General features: G+C 41.8%; 1 protein-coding gene across 1 annotated transcript in view; it reads right to left on the bottom strand.

Moving 5' to 3' along the window:
- frmpd3 (FERM and PDZ domain containing 3) overlaps window positions 1–21434 on the bottom strand; it is a 189113-nt gene that overhangs the window by 26633 nt on the left and 141046 nt on the right. Inside the window, exons 7-9 of the mRNA XM_083785514.1 lie at window positions 19919–19964; window positions 13659–13763; window positions 5411–5518 (exon numbers count right to left, since the gene is read on the bottom strand). Coding sequence (XP_083641640.1) covers window positions 5411–5518; window positions 13659–13763; window positions 19919–19964 — 259 coding nt within the window. The remainder of the gene's footprint in view (window positions 1–5410; window positions 5519–13658; window positions 13764–19918; window positions 19965–21434) is intronic.

Below are 21434 nucleotides of genomic sequence, written 5' to 3'. Positions count from 1 at the left end.
TCGCAGCGGTATTTATAGGTACTTAAAGTTCACACATTCAGAAGCCCTCACACGAAAAAAAGTCCTCAAAGAGCGCAGAAGGACTTATTCGAAGGTGTTTACGTGTATTTATGTGTGCGTACCCGGTGGCAGGGTGGAGGTGGAGCAGGACCCAATGCTATCTGGGTAGTCAAAAATGTCAGAAACTTCAGTAGCATTGGGTTCTGCTTGTAGGGCTAGGGGCCTTCCTGAGCAAGGGGGCTTCTGACGGCGTCGCTTACTCGCTTCCCCTCTGTCAGAGGTGGAAGCGACGCGCAGCCGTGGGGAACCCCCCCAAACCGACTGCCCCCCCCCCTCCAGAAAACTGCTACAGAAACTCTCAGAGAAGACCAAAAACACTAGCGGGGGTTCCTATGTTGCGTTATATTTTTCGAAAGAAGAAACAGCTGTACATATAGTCTCGTACCAGGCCTTGCAAGCTTCGGGCCCTGGCGCTTAAGCCCACCTAGTTCCATTGTTAATCCGGCTCTGTGTGTGTGTGTGTGTGTGTGTGTGTGTGTGTGTGTGTCTGCGTGCGCACTCCTTGCTACTATACGGCAGCCCAGCCCCTGAATCGAAATGCAAATTCAGGCTGAGTGTCAGGCTATGGCTGGCTGAGACTGTATATAGGATTTTGAAATGATCCCAAATGTCAAAATGTGTTTGAGGTTCAGAGATAATACAGTGACAGACACTCTTCTATATAGTGTCAGCTGAACACAGCTTTTGTTTGTTTTTTTGATTGATTGATTGATTGATTGATTGATTGACTGATTGGCTCCCGACATGCGTGACAGGCTAAAACTAACCTGTGGAACACATGCACTCAGCATCAATATCAGTTTAACTACTTTTAAAACAATCTTCAAACTAAAAAAAATAATACTCTGGGGGTTCTTGACGTGAAAAAAAACATAATATGCTTTTAATAGTTTATCCAAACACAAGCATTAACATGGTGTCACAGCTGTAAAGGTACAGAAACACCCTGAACAAGGGCTGAACAATTCATCAAAAGATTGTAAAAATATCACAATATGATCTACTGCACTTTCTGAATTGCAGATGCTGCATCTTTGGTAATATTTGGTCCATGTGGTGGAAGAAGTAGACATTTATTACTTGAGTAAGAGTATCAATACCACAATAGTCAAGTATGTAAAAGTCTGGTATTAAACATTTTGAGGTAAGAGCTAGTATTAGCATCAAAATATACCTAATGTACCAAAAGAGGCCTACTCATTACATGGGTTTGTCCCATTTCACAAGTTTGTCATGTATTAAAAAAAGACCTGCGTCCAAAACGGTTGAGAAATGACAGAGTTACCGTGTGGCGGTCCCTCTACTGTACAGTACTGTACTGTCACTGTACTGTACTGGCACCCCCGAAAGCATCATATATAGTTAATACGTACGTGTGTGTTTGTGTGTGCATTAGGTTGCGCACAGGTGGTGAAAAACAACCATGCTGTTTTCGTGCTCATACGCAGCCAGGCACCCAGCCAGCCAGCTACCCACACACATAGCTCCGTAAGGGAGTGGTTCACTGGCGTAGGATAAAGGGGTGCAGCCAGTGCAGTGCACTGGGGCCCAGCGCCCCCTAGGGGCCCATGAGGGGAAGGGAAAAAAAGAAAAGAAACAGCTGACGGGCCGCTGTTTTGTGAATGAAATAGCTGTGGGCTGTGGCCGGTCGGTAAGGGGTTAAACTTCTGTGTGATGTATCCTTCCAAGCCCACTATACCATGTAATATACATCCTGCGTCTACTACATCCTGTAGTTCACTTAAGAAATAAAAGTATTGATACAAGCAGCTTTTATTTTGAAGAGGAAGAGGAAGTTGTTTCGGTTGTAGCCAGCTACCATGACAGTGGTAGTGGTGCCGGGGTGGTAGTGGAATAATACAAACAACATGCTTTTAGCCAAAACCGCATGCGTCTATGACTTAAACAATGTAGGCTAAACACTTTGGAATTACGTTAAACATGGTATATCCTCCGTGGCGGCGTCATTAGGTGAGTACTAGTAAATGAATTGTTAAGTTTCATAGTATCATTCATCATCAACAGGCTGTTGTTGATGCCCCCCAAAATGAACAGGTTACACAGCCTACAGGATTCTCATTATGTTGCTCACTGCCTGCAAGGATGACCGCCGTGCCATTTCTTATAAACTATCTAATTCATACGTGGGTCGTCGTGGGTACACGTGGAGTTGTTGTTATTGTTGTTCATGCGCCACGGTGCGCGGTGTGGAGAGGGCATCAGAGCGCAGCGCAACAGCCTTATGGTATTGTCTGAATGTCTGTACTATCTCTGCACTAGCTCTTTCTGTCCAGTCCTACGTGTATAGGCTGGCGATTGTGGCGACTTATATTGGTTAATAAAGAGAGAGCTGTAAAGGGGATATTGTCTATGGTCAGTTCATGGTGTGTATCATTCTAGTTTTTAACCGGGCCGTGATAATGCGGCGCAATGACGGTAGGCAGTAGCCTAATACAATGTAACCAACCTGCACAAGCATAAAAAAATGGGTTTTAATTGTCTGGTAACGGAAAATAACGGAAAATAATCTAACTTGTTACTTTTCTCAGAAGGTAATTTGTAACGGTAAGGGATTATTTTTATGGGCAGTAATCCAGTAACCTAACGACGTTACTTTAGAAAGTAACGATGACGGGGGCACGGTGGCACAGTTGGTAGTGCTGTCGCCTCACAGCTAGAAGGTCCTGGGTTCGATTCCCGCTCGGGGCGCTGTGGGTGCTGGCGGCGTGTTTCCTCCTCCGCGTCATCAGTGCCCATACCCGAAGGCGGGGTTGGCGAAAGGGCCTTTCTGTGTGGAGTTTGCATGTTCTCCCCGTGTCCCCTAGGGTAGGTACCCTCACAAAAACATGCAGTAATCCTGGTCTCTAAACTGCCTCCCCTGGCCAGCCGGGACGCCTGATGGAGGGGAAAGGAACTGGTTGGAATAACGTGCTTCTTCCACGAGCTACATCCAACCAGGAAAACTCCCCCCTGTCAGGTGTAAAGGAGCAACTTGGACACTCAAGCATGAAGGAAGCATGAGTTAAGTCCGTTGCTCTCCCTAGGTTGGCGGAGGGTGTGTAGAGCCCAGGATCACATCACAGGATGATTGACACAGGGGTGAAAAATGGGTTACAAAATCGTGGGACAAAAAATATAAATTAAAAAAAAAAAAAAAGTAACGATGCCCAACACTGCATATAATGAGCTGTGTTTTTATTTATTTATGTTTGATAGTTTGGAGACATCAGGCTGTGGTAGTTTTGTTTTTGTGCCCAAGTCAGGGCAGGTTGTTTATTGATGAATATATGGACACTGAGCTTGGAAGCTGGTGCTGTCTGCATGTGGTGCTGAAAGGCTGGTTTTAATGAGTGATGCAGAATTACAGTACATTTCAAGCACAAACTCAATACAAAGACTGTTAACTGTGAGTGGACGAGTTAACTCAATGCTGTACCATATGTTCTCATGCCAATAAAGCCCCTTTGAATTTAATTGAATAATTTAATTGTGTGGCCGGTCACCTCACCTGTAATGTTAGTCTATACCTAGTGTGTGTGTGTGTGTGTGTGTGTGTGTGTGTGTGTTTGTGTGTGTGTGTGCGTGGGCGCGCGCACGCACACTTGTTTATGGCGGTGGTGGGGGGCCTACAAAATATTCTCGCACCGGGGCCCACCATGACCTCCCTACGCCACTGGAGTGGTTGCACCACTCAAAAAATGTGTTTAGCTCACTGTCTAGAAGTCACATACCTCCGTCCCTTTACTTTCGTTTTGTTTTACCCATATCGACCAACAGGCTTCACATTAAATGAATCCGCTTGGGGAGACCAACTAGGCCCAATCAATAGCGGGTGACACACAATGCTATGGATTTTAGCTGTGGCTTCCTCGACATCGACAAACAGCATGCAGGGCATACATTACTCTGTAAATATCTGCCCAGGCATCCTGCATGCTGTGCCATTTAAGCCCTGCCAATGTTTTATTGAGCTGTATTACATATCGTTGCTGTTGGGTGGAAAACCTTGTATCTTCATACTTCGTCAATACATACCACATCATCAGACAATACAGCCAAAAATAGCTGATCTACAAGCTCACAATGCATGGCATCACGACAAGCTGTGACTTTGTAGATCTGCTATTTTTGCTAGTGAACAATATTATCGTCTCTGTCAGGCAGAAACCTCTTACTGTATATCCATGTTTTAACTTTTTGTTTTAACTTTTTTCATAAATTAATGCCATACTTAATCGTACTACAGCGTAACACTAAAGTATCAAAAGTGCTGTTTATGAATTTGAATCCTGAAAAGTAACAATTTCAGACATAATTTGTTTTTAGTGAAAGTGATTGAGTGTCTGGGGGTTTTAGAAATATTGAATAAGTAACAGCTTGTGACTAAGTAATAACTACAAATAATTGCTCATAAAATACATCATATTCTTATTTTCTTTGCAAGTCTGCATTTTACACCTTCTGGGAGTTAACTTTGGAGAAAAAAAACAAACAAACATGTATGTCTATGATCCTACCTGTATCACCAAAGAGCACCCATCTATAAGAGCCACTGACTGATTCCAGTAGCCCTTCTATTTTTCTATTTTTAAATAATAACTGCATTGGATTCATTGGAAGACAGGTTCTTTTTTGAGTGGTGCAAACCACTCCTACAACCAGCTTGCAATGTCCTCGTACCTGTTTGTTTGTTTGTGTGTGTGTCTGTCTGTCTGTTTAAGCACGAGTATGTGACTTAATAATAGCAGTAGGGGGCGCCAGAAACAGTGAGAGGGGTAGTGACTCTAATGAGAGAGAGTGAGAGAGAGAGAGAGAGAGAGAGGGGGGGGGGGGGGGGGAATTGCACCACTCAGTTCACACGTGTGTGATTTTTTCTTCATGTCCTGAAAAGTAACTGTTGCGGACATACAAGGTTTCCACCCGATAGTGACAGTATTGTACTGTAATTCTATTGTATTAGGCTGACAGGCTCTCTTTAAAGGCCTGCTCCATTTCTGCAGAGGAAAGATTTCTGAAATCGAATAGAGTGAAGTTAATGAGTCTAGGAGGAGGAGAGTCACATGCAGTAATGACTCCTCTGTCTGCACTCTGCATTGTTGTACAGTATGTCATTAACAAGGACGTTCTTTTAGATCTGCTACTTTTTGAAAGATTAATTGACACCCTTGGAGAAAAGAAAACTTCTGAAATGGGACATTCTGCATAATGAGCACTTCAATTAAGTATTGATGTCAATACCTTGGTACTCAAGTACAATGTTGACTACAGGAGTGAATACAGTTCTCCCCTTAACAGGGTGAATACGTACCCTAAAAAGGGTGAATATACCTTTAACAGGGCGAATACTTACCCTAACAGTGGTTCGGCTGTCAAACGTGAAGGACTTGATCTGTCCATTCTCTAGGAACACCTTCAACACATTTGGTATGAGCAGCAAGGAATCGTCCTTGAGCATTGTCTGAAAGAGATGGAGAGGTGAGACAACACAGTGAGAACGACAGCCCTTCTGTCAGCAGTGTTTTGACACATGGCGTGTGTGTGCGTGCGTGCGTGCGTGCGTGCGTGTGTGTGAGAGAACAAGCCAGAAAAAGGTCAATGTCTTTCTTCGGGACAATTTGAAAAAGGACATTCAGTACCTCATTTGTGAATGATGATGCGAGGAGGCTACCTTTTAAATAAACATCAAACAACTTCAGAACTGTCTGGGCTGGGCCCGGGGGAACACAAAAGCCTGAGGTAAAGTGTTTCACGGTGAAATAGCCCTCTAAAGCTGCAATCCACAACTCATTTGGGCGCAACGGGGGCAGCGCCCAGCGAGCACTTACAAGGTCAAGTGCTTGCTCAGGGACACTTAGAGGTTGTGAACCATGCAGGGACATTCTGATTCCCAGACTCAGATCAATGAATGAATTATTCATAGGATATAGAATAGTAAATTCTAGGGGGGAGGGGTAAATCATTGATAAATCATTGATAATATACATTATTGAACAATTATTGAGATGATTTCTCAGAGGATTTAAACCACGCCACGGGTCATGTGGACAGGGTTAAGGTATGCTAATGCAATGTAACTAGTACATCTGTATATGGTAGAGTATGTTAAGACAATATAACTAGCACATCTGTATGGTAGAGTATGTTAATACAATATCACTAGTACATCTGTATGGTAGAGTATGTTAATACAATATCACTAGTACATCTGTATGGTAGAGTATGTTAATACAATATCACTAGTACATCTGTATGGTAGAGTATGTTAATACAATATCACTAGTACATCTGTATGGTAAAGTATGTTAATACAATATCACTAGTACATCTGTATGGTAGAGTATGTTAATACAATATCACTAGTACATCTGTATGGTAGAGTATGTTAATACAATATCACTAGTACATCTGTATGGTAGAGTATGTTAATACAATATTCATTCAATCTATATTTAAATTCAATGAGAGATCATTGAGGGAGACCCTCATTTACAATGATGCCAAGATTACATACTGTGTTTTGTTGTATTGTCTGTTTGTAAAAAAAGAAAGAAAAATGCAATAAATATATTGTTAAAAAAACAAGTTTAGTACATCTAAATGCGGAATAAACTTGGACTTGAAAAACAACAACAACAATGATACAACACAAGACCAACAAAGAAAAACAATAAGTTAAGTAAGTTCCTAAAATAGCCAATTGATGCTGCAGTCATTCCAGTTTAAGTTCTTGTTGCAAGAGATTCCAAGAATCAGGTGCACCAATGCTGAAAGCAGCTTTTCCAAGTTCAGAGTTGGAAAAAGGAACCATAAGGCCTCTCCAATCACTAGAGCGGAGTTAAAATGTGACTATAGGTTTTTGATGTAGCATGGATGAGGTATAATATGGTCGTAATCTTCCAACCACTATAATAAACTAGCACATCTACAGTGGTTGGAGGTGGTCTCCATACTCTTCCATAGAGACATTAAGACCCTGGTGTCAGGTAGCCCTGCCTGAAGCTCATATTATCTCTCCTGTCAAAGGACACATTTCCTCTCAGTGCTAGATGTTTGGTCTCCTACATTACACTACACGGGCTGACCACGATTGGAATCCCGGGTTTTACGCTAGTTCGCCTTTTTACGACAGCTAATTTGGGGGGGAAATCAGACCCGTCTGAACTGAGTGGTGCTGTACTGTACTTGTGCTGTAGTACTGTAATGTACTGTACTGTACTGTACAAGCCCTCCTCCCTGGCCTGTGTTGTTTATGTGTGTGTGTTAGGCTGTACAACAGTGACACTTGGTGGACGCTATTTCCGTACTCAGGACGGACAGACACAGGGACAGACCCAGGCAGCCAGGGACACACATTGCTGTGTTACACTGTGGAGCGTAACTTGTCATTAGTTATGGGAGTGAAAGAAAAAAATTGACAAATGATATAAGCAGGGCTCGAAATTGCGACCATTTTGGTCGCAAATGTGCCTGAATTTTAATCTGTGCGATCTCAAAATATAACTGGGAGCACCAGTGCTACTGCATATAATTACTGTAGTGCGACCAAAATGATCACGACCGAAAGTGTTGCGAGCCGGAGATGGTTTAAACTTGTAGAGCATAAAGATCTGAGCATGTCAAAAAAAAAGTAAGTTCCCAGTCCATTCCTGTCCAGAGTTATGATGTTTTTAAGAAATATCTCCTTGGCTTCTTCTGCTCTTCCTCTAACCTCCCATCAGTCCGTGGACTGATTGGTGTGAGAGACAACAAAAGGGCTCAATTGAATGGAATGTGTGGAGGCAACACACACACACACACACACACACACACACACACACACACACACACACACACACACACACACACACACACACACACACACACACACACACACACACACACACACACACACACACACACACACACACACACACACACACGACATTTTCCTAGACATGAAAATGAACGATGTTATGAAAATAACTTCTCATAAATATATAAAGTATATATATATATATATATATATATATATATATATATATATATATTTTTTTTTTTTTTTACTTAAATCAAAAAGCAGGCCTACATAAAACAAAGGGTTTTGTAGCCATTTACAAATCCACAAATTATAGCAGAGACAGTATTTAGAATTTAATTATATTTTCAACTGGTTTATTGCCACAAAAATAGCATCTCATACCAACTGGCTTGTAGGCCAGTGGTTCCCAAAGTGGGGTCCGGGGACCCCTAGGGGTCCTCAGCTAAATGATAGTTAGGAACCAAATGGACCCTTATGGGTCTGAAACTCTGAGAGTGTACTACATACTATGGGTAAACCAATTTCACTGTACATTTGTACACTCAGTTAAATTAACTTTGATTTTGCAATATACAGTGGGGTCCCAGAGATAGAAATGGGGAACGGTAGCCTAATTCAGGTCAAATTGGGGGTCCTTGAAATGTAAATAACTGAAAATCACTGCTAGAGCCGTAAAAATCTTCTCTTATGGGGGTCCCTGGCATATATTTTCAAATGGGGGTCCGTGGGCTAATGAGTGTCAATTTGGGGGTCCTTGACATGAAAAATGTTGGGAACCACTGTTGTAGGGTACAAGTGTAATAATAATGAATGTAAAAAATCGATTACATATTGGTGCTCGTAACATTTTGGTGGGTGCTCCTAATTTTTTTCTGGTGCTCCTTCATTCTGAATTTGGGAGCACCAGTGCTACCAAGTAAAAAAAGTTAATTTCGAGCCCTGGATATAAGAAAGACCCAAAGGTAAGCTTGTAGATCTGTTTTCATAATATTTGTCTGCAATTCCAAGTGCTTTTCAGGGTGGGGGTCCCCAGTTCAAATATGGTTATTTTTTTCTTCCAAATATGATTATTTTGGGGGGTCCCTATAGTTCAAATATGATTCGTTTGGGGTAGGGGGGTCCCTAGTTCAAATATGATTCGTTTGGGGGGGTCCCTAGTTCAAATATGATTAGTTTGGGGGGGGGGGGGGGGGGGGGGTCCCTAGTTCAAATATGATTAGTTGGGGGGGGGGGGGGGGTCCCTAGTTCAAATATGATTAGTTTGGGGGTCACAGCCTGAAAATGTTGAGAACCACTTAGATACACAGTATATCTGTGATCATTTTCTGTGGGATGGAATGTGACTCTTTTTTCTTCTCTCTGAATGACAGCAGTTATATGAACTCGCACTATAGTCAGTTATAGTCTAGAGATAGTAAGGTTGTACCTACAATAAAGTAATTATTGTGTCTGTAGAACAGCTGGCGAACAAGGTTTAGGAAAGAGTCCTGGGCTCCGCCTGATAACCCTTCATGGGATTAAAGTCACATTCATTTTCATTCTTTACACTAGACCGGTGCCCGGCTGTAGAGCACCGAGTCGGTAACGATGGAAGTTGGGGATCCATGCCCCACCCGGCTATGCAATACCCGTTGTAACCGTGTCAGAGGACCCGTTCCACCCTGTGTGTGTGTGTGTGTGTGTGTGTGTGTGTGTGTTAGGTGACACTTGGTGGACACTATTTCCGTACTCGGGACGGACAGACACAGGGACAGACCCAGGCAAGACCCAAAGGTAAGCTTGTAGATTCGTTTTCACAATATTTGTCTGCAATTCCAAGTGCTTTTCAGGGTGGGGGTCCCCAGTTCAAATATGGTTATTTGTTCTGTTCGATTTACGGCTCTCTATGCGTTAGTGTGTCATGAGCCAGACACTGAACCACTAACTGCTCCTGATGAGCAGGTTGGTGCCTTCCATGGTTTCCACATGGTGTGAATGTAATGCACATTTTAAAGTGCTTTGGATTAAAGACACTTTCCAATGCACCATTTACGAACTGTAAATGGTGCATTGGATGTCACCATTTTATCGAACGATAGGCATGCAAGGACAGGTCTTGTCAAATGGACCTTAGGTTGACACAGAGCACTGTGCGTTTTCCTGGTGACTTAGCATTCAGCCGGCCCGACACAGAGAAGATACACCACTAACAGAGTCTATCTATTTCCCATTACCAGCCAACGCCATCAGCCCGGCGAGCGCACAGGCTGAGGGTTGAGATGGAGTCGATTTGTGACACGCGGTGAAATGGTGTGTTATGATAATCTCTCTGTCTGTCTGTCTGTCTGTCTGTCTCTCTCTCTCTCTCTGCTGCCATGTCGATAATCGTCCGTGCGCGGGTTAGGTGGCCCATGCTGATAAGAAGGTCTTCGTCCAGATCGATAGCAGTCGGCAGCAGGGGAGGGATAGCTGTGATTAAACTGTGGTCTGGGTGCATCTGACACCATTATCGTCTCTGCCCCATGCTGTGCCACGTGTCTTTTGCTTCAGACCCTCTGATCAATGAGAGTTACAGCTACGAGACGGAATCAGGGCAGGAGGAGGAGGAATTAGTCCACCCCCCACTCGTTACTCTAAATATTAATTGAGCTGGTGTGGTGTGGTGTCTTGGCGAAAAGGGACCAGTCCCCCTCCTCTATAATCAAACCCTCACACAGGGCAGTAGTGGGAGGTAACTAAGTAGCAGGTACTTTCACTTTACTTGAGTATTTCAATTATTAGTATTGCAATTACTTGACAGATTTAGTTACTATAGGCTAGTTAACTTTGCAGATTTTGATTTTTACTCAAGTCAAAATGTTGAACACAGGCCTTTTACTTGTAACAGAGAAAATGTTTTGTTGTGGTATTGCTACTTCTATTGAAGCAGAACAGTACTTTACAGTATATCACTGTAAACACTACACCGGGTTGATCCCATTGAGATCTAGGGCATTAGCAACGCGCGTGATATTGATTGCTGGTTGTGTTCCGTATTGACAGGTAGCTTGCCTGGAAGGCTCGGACTTCCATGGGTAGCAATAATGACATGCTGGATGAATCCAGGGCTTAGCAGGGAAATGGTGGTACATGACGATGAGCCATTGCTTCTCATCTTCTATTAAAATGCTAGTCGTCTGGGTTGCACCAAAATATAAGGCGGGAGGGGAACAAAAATGACAATGACAAATAGCCACACTGTGTCGCTTTGTTGGCAGTACTGTTTCTCAACATGGGGGACCAACCAACATATGGATCTGTAACACTGAGAGTGTAGAAATGGAACCAAATGGACCTGTACAGGTCGATTTTGTTCCATTTGTACAGTATGCCAGAGGCGTATCTACAATAAGGCGAGGACAGGCGTCCAAATCCATTTTCTGCCTGGCCAAAATCCATACAATGAGGAAAAAAAAGAGGACAAAAACAAGACCTGAGAACTATGTATTAGTGGACAGCTGATTGGCCGTTGCGATAGAGCGCGACCCTCAATCACCCATTGGAATGTAAATGCATGCCTTTCAGCCTTTGTATCCTAGATATATCTCTTTGAAAACCTTTAGTGCTACGATTGTGCGCGGGGAGACAACAATTAATACATCTTGCCTGCCCAAAATTTAATTCCTGGAAACGCCACTGCAGTATGCTCTAGTAAAGCCCTGAGAGTATACAATTATATCATGGGGGTCCATGGGTGGCCCATAATGCATAATAAATAGGGCTGCACCGAAAGGGAAATTCTTGGTCAAAACTGAATACATAAATATCGGAAACAGTTGGCCGAAAACCGACATACCGTATATCAACCGGCTAACATGGTTGATCTGTTGATACGTGTTTTCATGCCAGCCAGGGATGTGTACGCGACGCGCCGTGCTTGTAGCTGTATTTTGATCACGTCATCACAACAAAACATTAGGTTACGTATAGGTAACCCCGGTGTTTTGACTATTCGGTGATATTTTTCGACCTTAAGCCGAAAATATATTCTGTGGCCGAATATTCGGTGCATCACTAATAATAAACTGTGGTCCTAAAAAGGTTGAGAACCATCGATCTATTGAGCTATTTCCACAATTTAACCAAAAGCTACAGAGCTATTTTCACTATTACAAAGAAGAAAACTTTGATGTTACATTTTCTTTTTTTAATGAATTTTCAATATTATACTCTGGGCTGCGCAAACACGTGAGGAGGAATGAAAAATTACACCATTAAAGAGCCGTGCTGCAGACAGTGCTTTGATCAGTTTCCCCATCTGTCACCTGTGGATCTTTGCTCAAACCCCCCTCACATCAAGATTACAAGAACATGTCAAAGTTGTGCCCTGAATGATTCCCTTTTTAATGATGAGGTTTCTGTTATTATTAGGCTTGTGTTATCAGCTAGAACACATCTTACCCAGCAGGGTTTTTTGATCGCAACACAGCATGAATAAAGCCTTACACCAAACAGATTATACTTCAGATTACAACAGTCAGTCAGGCGAACAAAAAAAAAAGATTTAGTTCAGCACATTTGTGGCACATTGTCAGATCAGATCACATGAAATAACTCAGGAGGTGGCAGTAGTCTGTGGGAGCTCAGAGGGCCGGAAGTTGGCTGCACCTTAACCATGCAGCACAGCACGGCACGTCAGTGACTAGTCTCGATATGCAATGCTACTGCTAGCTTCGATATTATATATATCTACACCAGTTAATTGTGTTATTTATGCCATCCTTAACATGTCCTAAACCTAAACTGTGCTTTTCATTGCCTTGATTAAGATGAAATGGATATAGCGAGACCCGACTACGAATAAGCAGTTGAAGATGGATGGACAAAATCGCAAGACGTTTTTCCAGTTTTTCATGTGTTCATTAGACACCCTGGAGTCATTTTTATATTCCCTTTGTATTTAGGGTTTCTTCCTGGAGGCTTAACCCTTGACAGTGAAACGGGCCAATGAAATAAAGACTGATAGTGTGATGTATAACTATCGCACGCACCTACGCACCTCCCCCTCATTATATATATTTTTGAATACGACAACCTCTGTGGGCGGAGCTGCCACGTGTGCATTCTGAGTCTGTACCAAACTGTGACAGGCGACGCCGCGACAGCAGCCTGTCAGTCATTTGACACATTACCATTTGACAGCAGGCGCGATCAATGGATAAAATAAGCAATATTACATGAGAGGGTGTTCTTTATCGATCGTCATTAATGCCCAGAAAGCACCTCGTGGGTGAACAGTATCGGTTTGACTGCATGTCATATCGCTTTGTCTGTCTGTGACACCCCCACCCTTTAGCTGCAGGATTTATTTTATCTTCTCTTTACGATCACTTCTGAACATCGCATTAAAAATGTAACGGTAGGAGCAGTAACCTGTGTGTGTCTGTTGTTACGACGGCGTGAAGAAATGAATGGATGTGTTTTTTCAGCCCGTCGGGGACAACAGACACACGTAGATTTGTTTTACTTTTATGAGTATACTGTAATATACTGTAGCTTACATTTCCATTTCCAAGTAAGGGCATGTAGACTATGGAAATTATAAATAGGCAAATTAAATGGGAATGTCAGGTTGAAGGAATACACACACATGTAGTGGAGTAGAAGTAAAAGTATTGAAAATTGCAAATACTCCAGTAAAGTAAAAGTATACCTCAATATTGTACTTAAGTACAAAATAAAATAGCCGAACTACAAGCTCACGCAGCAATACAATATTTTGACAACTACGTATCATGCAGCTGTATGATAATGGCCAATATATCAGCAAAGAAAAACTTACTGAGTCCGGGTCGCTGATGGACACTTGCTCGGAAAAGCGCACTTTGGGCGGGTTTGTTCGCAGACGGGCCTTGGTGGCTGCACTTATGAAGGCAGACTTAGGTGACTGAGGATGAGAGAAAGACGGAGAGAGAAGCAGAGAGAGAGAGAGAGAGAGAGAGATGTTGTTTAAAGTTGTCGAGCTAGTTCCAAATCAAATCAACTCAAATCACATTTTATTGTCACAACAAAAAAAGCGAGGTGAAATTCTTATTTATGCAGGCTTCCACTTTTCCAGACAGTAAAGTAAAAGATAAAGGGAAAATAAAAACATGTAAATAAAATGTTTGACAGAAAAGAAAGGAAAGGTCAGGGAGTTTGGGTTTTCTGCTATATTGCGGCATAGTTCAAAATAATGTGACTTTTATGAGGCTGGAAGAACAAAATGGTTCCAGACTATAAACTATCAAATTGCAAAACAAAACAAAAGTTCCATTTATGCTCACAGATGACATTTCCCCCTCAGCACCCAAGAAACATGAAATGTCGCAATTATTTAACCATATCTCAATTTTTTTGAGATATGGTTAAATAATTGCGACATTTCATGTTCAACTTTCATTACAGGGCTGGATGCACAACAATCTTAGTTAGTAACTAAAGTCTTACATGTGTTTATGTTTATCTGTAGAACTATAGAGTGGCAATATGTGTCTATAAAGTGTTAATGTGTGTCTAAAGCTGCGTTCAGACCTGAATATATATAGGCCTATATATATTCGCCTCGGTTTGTCCCGTTTGTGGTTTGTCCCTGTGCAGCGTCAGGTCATGCTGCGCCCGTTGTATGCAATCGCGCCGCTCTAACCATCCAAGTCTGAACGCACCTTAAAGGGTTTTAAGGACAGAGAATCACTCTGTTATGTTATAATTCAGGACCCACTTGAAAATCATGAAAGCGTTCCTTTTATTTGAATGATCAATCAATTGATTGTGTTCCAGCTTGGATCAATTGAACTAAATGGAGTACTTTACGTTGACATTTAGCGGTATCACAATGAAAATAAATTTTTAAGGTTTTAACCTTCAATGATAACTATATTATCATTGAATTGGAAAACCACAAGAGTATTAATGTAAGTGGGCCACACATAATAATTATTTGGGGTCTCTCTCTCTCTCTCTCTCTCTCTCTAGGTCGTCCTCAGACTAGCCTTCCATCGTTGCTTCCTGTCATCCCGGTACTTCATACATCCGGCCAGCTCGTTGGTGCTTTGCGCTCCTGCATCTTTCTTGAGTACATCCACATATGTTAGTATGGGACGTCCTCGTGACCGGTGCCCATGTGTTGGTTCCCACAGCACCAGTTTGCTGGCTGGCAGCTCCTGAATATTCCATCATACGGATTCTCATTGGTAACATGTGTGCTCTTGCTGATGTTGAGCACTACACGTAATATTCTGGTGTAGCACCAGTCTGCTGAGTTGGCTTCAGGGTCCAGCATTCACTGCCATATAGGAGAACAGATTCTACCGTCACATTATTTGGGGGCCATTTTGTGCAATACGCCAGTGGGCCACAAAAACGGAGAAAATGTTGTGGAGAGACAACACAGACAACACAGACAAACAGAGGTGTTACAACTACGCTCAGAGACCGTGAAAATACGGAATAAAGGGAAATTAACAAACAATCAATCCAAGAAATAACAGAAGAGGATGTTGTGGAGCATGTCAGGCAGTTCATCAGTGGTATATGTCAGTGGTTCTCAAACGCTTTCGTGCCAAGGAAGTTAAGGAACCCAAAATAGTTATGTATTTGGCTGCGGATCCCCATCTGAAAATGTTTTGTGCCAGAAGAGAAGACAAACATTATTAAAAGGTTTCCAAACATTTTCAATATTTTTAAAAAATATAGCAGATATACAAGCTTGTATTTCTCTGATTATTTTTGAACAGCCAACGTACAGTTCAAATTACTTCTGTTGCTACATTAACCACCATAATTTTACTGGGGACCCCCTGGAACCCCCCACGGACCCCTGTGGGGTCCCCACTTTGAGAACCAATGATGTGAGTGGATGACATGCATGATGTAGCCAGGGCTTTTGTAGGATGCAGTCAGAACCAAGCAGACAAGCTCAGTGGCCTTGGAGTTCAGGAGTGTCCACACATTAAAAAGACATATAATAAATATATATATATATATATATATATATATATATATATATATATATAAACATCTTAGGGGCGTCTGTATCTCCTGTCATACTATACCTTCGGACCATAACAAAGTCACATACAAATGCATCACATTGCAATAATCTTTATCTAACGATAGTGCAGACATATTGTCATTTTGTTGGCACCGTTCCACATCGCAAATGAGATGAGTGACGTACATTTGTAAGTCACCTACATTTGTAAGTCACTCATCTCATTTGAAAAAAAAAAGAATACATAATTATGATATTAGACTTAACCGGAAACGCAGGACATATCCCCACAATTACATTAACTCATAATCACACACCAATGTCATTTTGGGGAACAGGCGTGTGCTCAACCCCATTCTGTATCTTATTTTATGAATTATGTATTCAACAATGTCTTAATTTTCCTCTACTTTTAAAGGGATATTTCACCTAACTTTCAAACAAACTTTTAAGTTGCTCAATACAGTATTTAGCTATTTGGTATTCATTTGAACTGCCATGCCCCGTTCCTATAGAAAATTAATTACCCATTGTAACTTCAAACTCCATTTTAACCATGTTAGGTTCATCGAAAACACCCGTCCTTTTTTCTGGTGACTGATACTGCCCACCTAATATGTGAGGTGACCGTGTTTTTTCAATTACTTTTCTTTCCCTGATGCTCATTTTCCATTATGAAAAAGTAATTGAAAAAACACAGCACCTCATATATTAGGAGGGCAGTATCTGTCACCAGAAAAATGGTTGAGTTTGAGTTCGGTAAATTTTAATATCCACCAAAGAACACCATAGATTTAAACGTTTGATCAGCTCTTTAGCAAAACTCCAAATGTGTTTACTATTACATTTTCTTTTGCCAGTACCTAAAATACTACTGATGGTTCTACTTTAAAATACTACTTTAGTTCACAGGCACAAGTTAATTTGCCTCTAATAGCACAGACATGATAGAAGCATAAATGAATGTATTTTTTTATATTTGTCTGTGGACCCCCATCTGAAAATATTTTGTACCAGAAACAAATATTTCAAATGTTTCACATTCAATTTGTTTTTGATAATAACAGATGGGTTTTCGTGGTCAAACTGATTTTGAGGACCCCCTGGAACTCCCCTCAAGGACCCTTGGGCTCCGGTCCCTGAGGCCACGTTTGAGAACTAGTGTTCTACTCCGAGAGCAGAACTTGACCCATACTGGTAACATGAGCGAGTGTGTCTGGCCACTTCCTAGACACGCTCAAACAATGAGAAAAAAGAAAGAGAAAACAATCAGAAATTAATCCTTTAAATCTAAAAGGCACAAGAAAACCACTTGAACCATTCCGTCCCATTGCATATTTGTGCACTATATACTGTAGGTGGCTGGTAAACCTGCACCTCCTCCAACCTTGGATGTGGTCCTGAGATAACTGCTGCTAGAGGAACAACTATTGTTGAATATTATGTTCGATCCAACGGACAAACTGTTCGTCTCCCAAAGACATTGCTGACATTGCTGCTACAATGTGAGGAACAACAACAAAATAATCTTACTCTTATGTACTTGTACAAAAGTTGTAAAAAACCTCAATCTTGTACAAGCAGAAAGACTAAAACTCCAAATATTCACACTGACACAAAGAGTTGTAGAGACAAAACAGAGCAGGATTAAAAGAAAATAACTTTTAAGGTCACGCTATTGACTGTAAAAAAAATGAATGCGACCATACAAATTGAACAAATAATATTCTCAAATAGCATGGCTGAAACAAGTGTCTCCCAAATAGCCTTAATCAAATGCAACGTATATCAGAACAGAACCACACAAATCCTGTTGTAATGTCAACACAAAAGCTACCGTGACAACTGAACTGAAGGATCAATAAAGGTCTGTCTGTCTGTTTGTCTGTTTGTCTGTCTGTAACGCCAATGAACCCAATTAGGGTACACATGTGTAGCCTCTGGGACCGCAGGTGTTTTGTAAAAAAAAGAAAAAGAAAAGCCTTGGAGAATGAGCCAGGAAATCTGGCATAGGAGTGGGAGTGAACCTTGTATTTCGCTAACCAACTACAGTGCAGAGGGATGTCACTCCAAATTTGGTAACGTCAGTCACTGGCAAATTTGAATACACCCTTCTAGACCAGAAATCCCACTGCAGCAGGCTAACACATGGGTGACTGAAACAGCCGTTTACTTCCATTCTTTGCAAGTGAAGAGGTGGAGATTCTGGTTGCGGTGCCTTGACACATCACGTGATGCGGCAAATGATGACAACAATGATGAACCTCGCACAACAGCGAAGCAGTTTGACACCTCAGCATTTGTTGGCTAATCCCGTTCGATCGTAAATGTTTGACCGTACCCCTACGCTACTAAGTCAAACACAAATTACATTGTGAGTAGCCTAAAAAAAAGAAAATGCTTACAAAGCCAAACACACAAGCTTCCATTTGTTACAACCAAAATAGACAAGACATTTGTTGCGACAGGCTCCCATACATAGCCATGGATACATATGGCCTCCGCTGGTGGTATGTATGTCAGACAAAAATTATAACTCCACTGCAAGACATATGCCTGGTTATGTAAATTCCTGAGATTATCGTTTTTTATATTATATCATATTTATATCATAACATACTGTAACTATATGTCTAACATTTCCAACAAGCCAAACTGCTTTAAAATAGGCCTGGAGTTCAGCGGGTTAATGACGAAAAAATACTTTTCTGGAGAGGCCTAATGCTAGACATACATGGAGCATACATGCATTAAGGAGGCACGGCTTGTCCCAGCCAATATGGCGCATAATGGCGTGCGTGATGATGATGATGATGATGATGATGGATGCAATATTCCAATGAACAGCAGCGGGCCAGGGAGGTATATATATATATATATATGGATCCCATAAGCGCTAATGATCCCTGCCTCCTACTACCGGCTAATAGACAAAACAAGTCCAATTCACTATGTCCAGATTTAAACGTTATTTTTATCGGTGGATTAGGAATACTATACATTTTTGGAAACTTCTGAGAATAACAAATGAGAAAATACAAGGTAGTGGAATCTTTTTTTTTTCAAATAAAAAAATAATCTAAAATGAGATCCTAAATCTGTGTCATTGATCAGCTGTACTGATTTCAAATTAACACCATTGGATTTCCTGACACCAACAATCAGTGACGTAGACTCTGTGGGGGCGACGGGGCTCGAGCCCCCATGAGGAATTGGACCTGAACATATCATTACTCATTTACTCTATGGAATATATATATTCGCCTCGGTCCGTCCCGTTTGTACCGCGCCAGGTCGCTGCCGCGACCGTTCACGCAATTCTCGTCTTTGCATTGACTTTGTATGTAATCGCGCCACTCTAACCATCTAAGTCTGAAGTTTCTGAACGCACCTTAACACCTCTTTTGTCCTGGCCCGGGGGCAGGGGGGTGGTTGGGGGGTGGACCGCGTTGCCTGTCCCCTTGTACACATGCAGATCAGGCATTAAAATGCTAATCTGGTGGCTTGTTTTCACCTGCCAGGGTAGGGTATGCATAGTACTGTACTCTGCAATAGGCTACTTGTTCACAATGAGAAGGAGTAGCCAGATGACTCAGTGCAATCATGGCATTTAAACATACTCTTCTGTTTATTTTCTTTTGTGGCTTTTGCCTTTTTTTTTATTTTTTTATAGAAGGATAGGTATACAGTTGGCTGACAGGAAATGGGGAGAGAGATGGGGGGGGGGGACACACACACGCAGTAAAGGCGTGTGAGTCAAACCCGCGGCACACTGCCAGACTGGATTAACAGCCAAGGTGCCCAGGCGACTACACCAGCCGCCCGGGCCTGGATGGGAGTATTTAAAGGCTTCTGCAATCAAAAAATCAAAATCCAAAAATGAATAGTTTTCCTAATCCCCCCGAAAATTGGAAAGTAATTACACAAGAATCGGTCTAACAGATCAGGCAAGCAACCAACAACAACACAAACACACAACCAGCAGGGGAGCCAGAGAGGACGTGACAGACAGACGGACGGACAGACAGACAGACAGACGCAGAGAGACATGGCAGGCAGTATTCTTCTACCTGATGTGGCTGCAGCACAGTGAGCACTATAGAGTCTTTACAGCGTCTACAGACAGGAGAGAGTGCACTGGGTTAGATAATAACGCTGCTGTGGAAACAGAGAGACAGAGAGAAAGAGCCGTGGTATTTGTAAGACATTCTTCTGTGTTTAAAAAAAAAAACTCTGCCATTTTCTCACTGTCCTTCAGTAGCTTGCAGGCTGACTCATTCCCCACTGTTGAGTTAGCCCACGCATGCACTGTTGCACATGGATCCATTGTCCAAATGCAACCTAGCTTCAAACTCACTACCCCCCCCCCCCCCCCCCCCCCCAACAGAAACCTCACTACAAACTACTGGGATGTCACATCATCGATCAACAAGTATATACAGTGAAATCGAATTGTGGATTTTGACAATAGTGACACCCCTACTATAAACACACTAACACACCACTAAAACCACTCTATAACCTCCAATTCCCTACCAGCAGTATCAATCCCATCGTCTGCCCATTTATAGTCTTGTTATTAAGAACGGATGTACAGTATTAACATATGCGTTCAGAACACATTGATTACATCTTCGTTAATCAAGTCTAAAAGAATTTTCAACCATTTCATCCACTAGATCTACACAATCGCCCACAACGCTGTGTCACTACTGACAAAAACATCCTCCTTCCGAGGAGGCATGGTCACTACTGACCCCATGGTTTCCTGGGGTATTGCACCTTACAGATCCGTAAGCATTGAGACAATGTGTAGTGTGATGCATACAATGAACGCAGAGTATGGAGGGAAGGTTCCATTTGTACATGTAATTAACAAGTATAAATTAGGGATGCTCCGATAGATTGACCACTGATTTAAAATCAGGCAATTTTCACTGCAACGCCAACGGTTGCCAAATAATCCCATCAGAAAAGTCGATTATTGTCCCGTCACAGTATAATAATATATATATATATATATATATATATATATTGTTTAAAAATATATATATTAGCCTTCACTCACAAGATTGGTACTGCAAGTATTGGCCGAATGGGCTGATCCAGAGGAAAGAAAATCTATGATCGGTATCGGACCCAAAAGTTATAATCGGAACATCCCTAGTATAAATAGGCCTTATAGCGAACCGAAGTCTGAAATCACTGGTGCTAGATCCCACAATTTTACTCTGAAGCATCAACCGACGGTGAAAAAGTACAAATTTACCCAAAGATTTCTCCAAACACAGAATTGTAACTCAATATCATGAACGACACGAGTTGTGAATTGACAGAATCACGGGGCTGATTTTTTTTTTTTTGAACAATTATATGACATAATGTCAGATTTCTCTATTGTACTGCAATTATAATTGCAGTACTATTTTCAATAGGAAAAAATAACACTTTCGTGACCCAGGGGTATAGCGGGAGTGAGGTCAGGACATCGGTACTCCACTACTCCATTACATCGACTCCCCACACCACACACAAACTAAAAAGAGGGGCTTTATTGGCATGAGAAAAATACCCCACACAGGCACA

Source organism: Protomyctophum parallelum, assembly GCF_964188405.1.
Source record: "Protomyctophum parallelum genome assembly, chromosome: 16".
Taxonomy (NCBI): Eukaryota; Metazoa; Chordata; class Actinopteri; order Myctophiformes; family Myctophidae; genus Protomyctophum; species Protomyctophum parallelum.
This window is presented reverse-complemented; position numbering and strand designations above follow the sequence as displayed.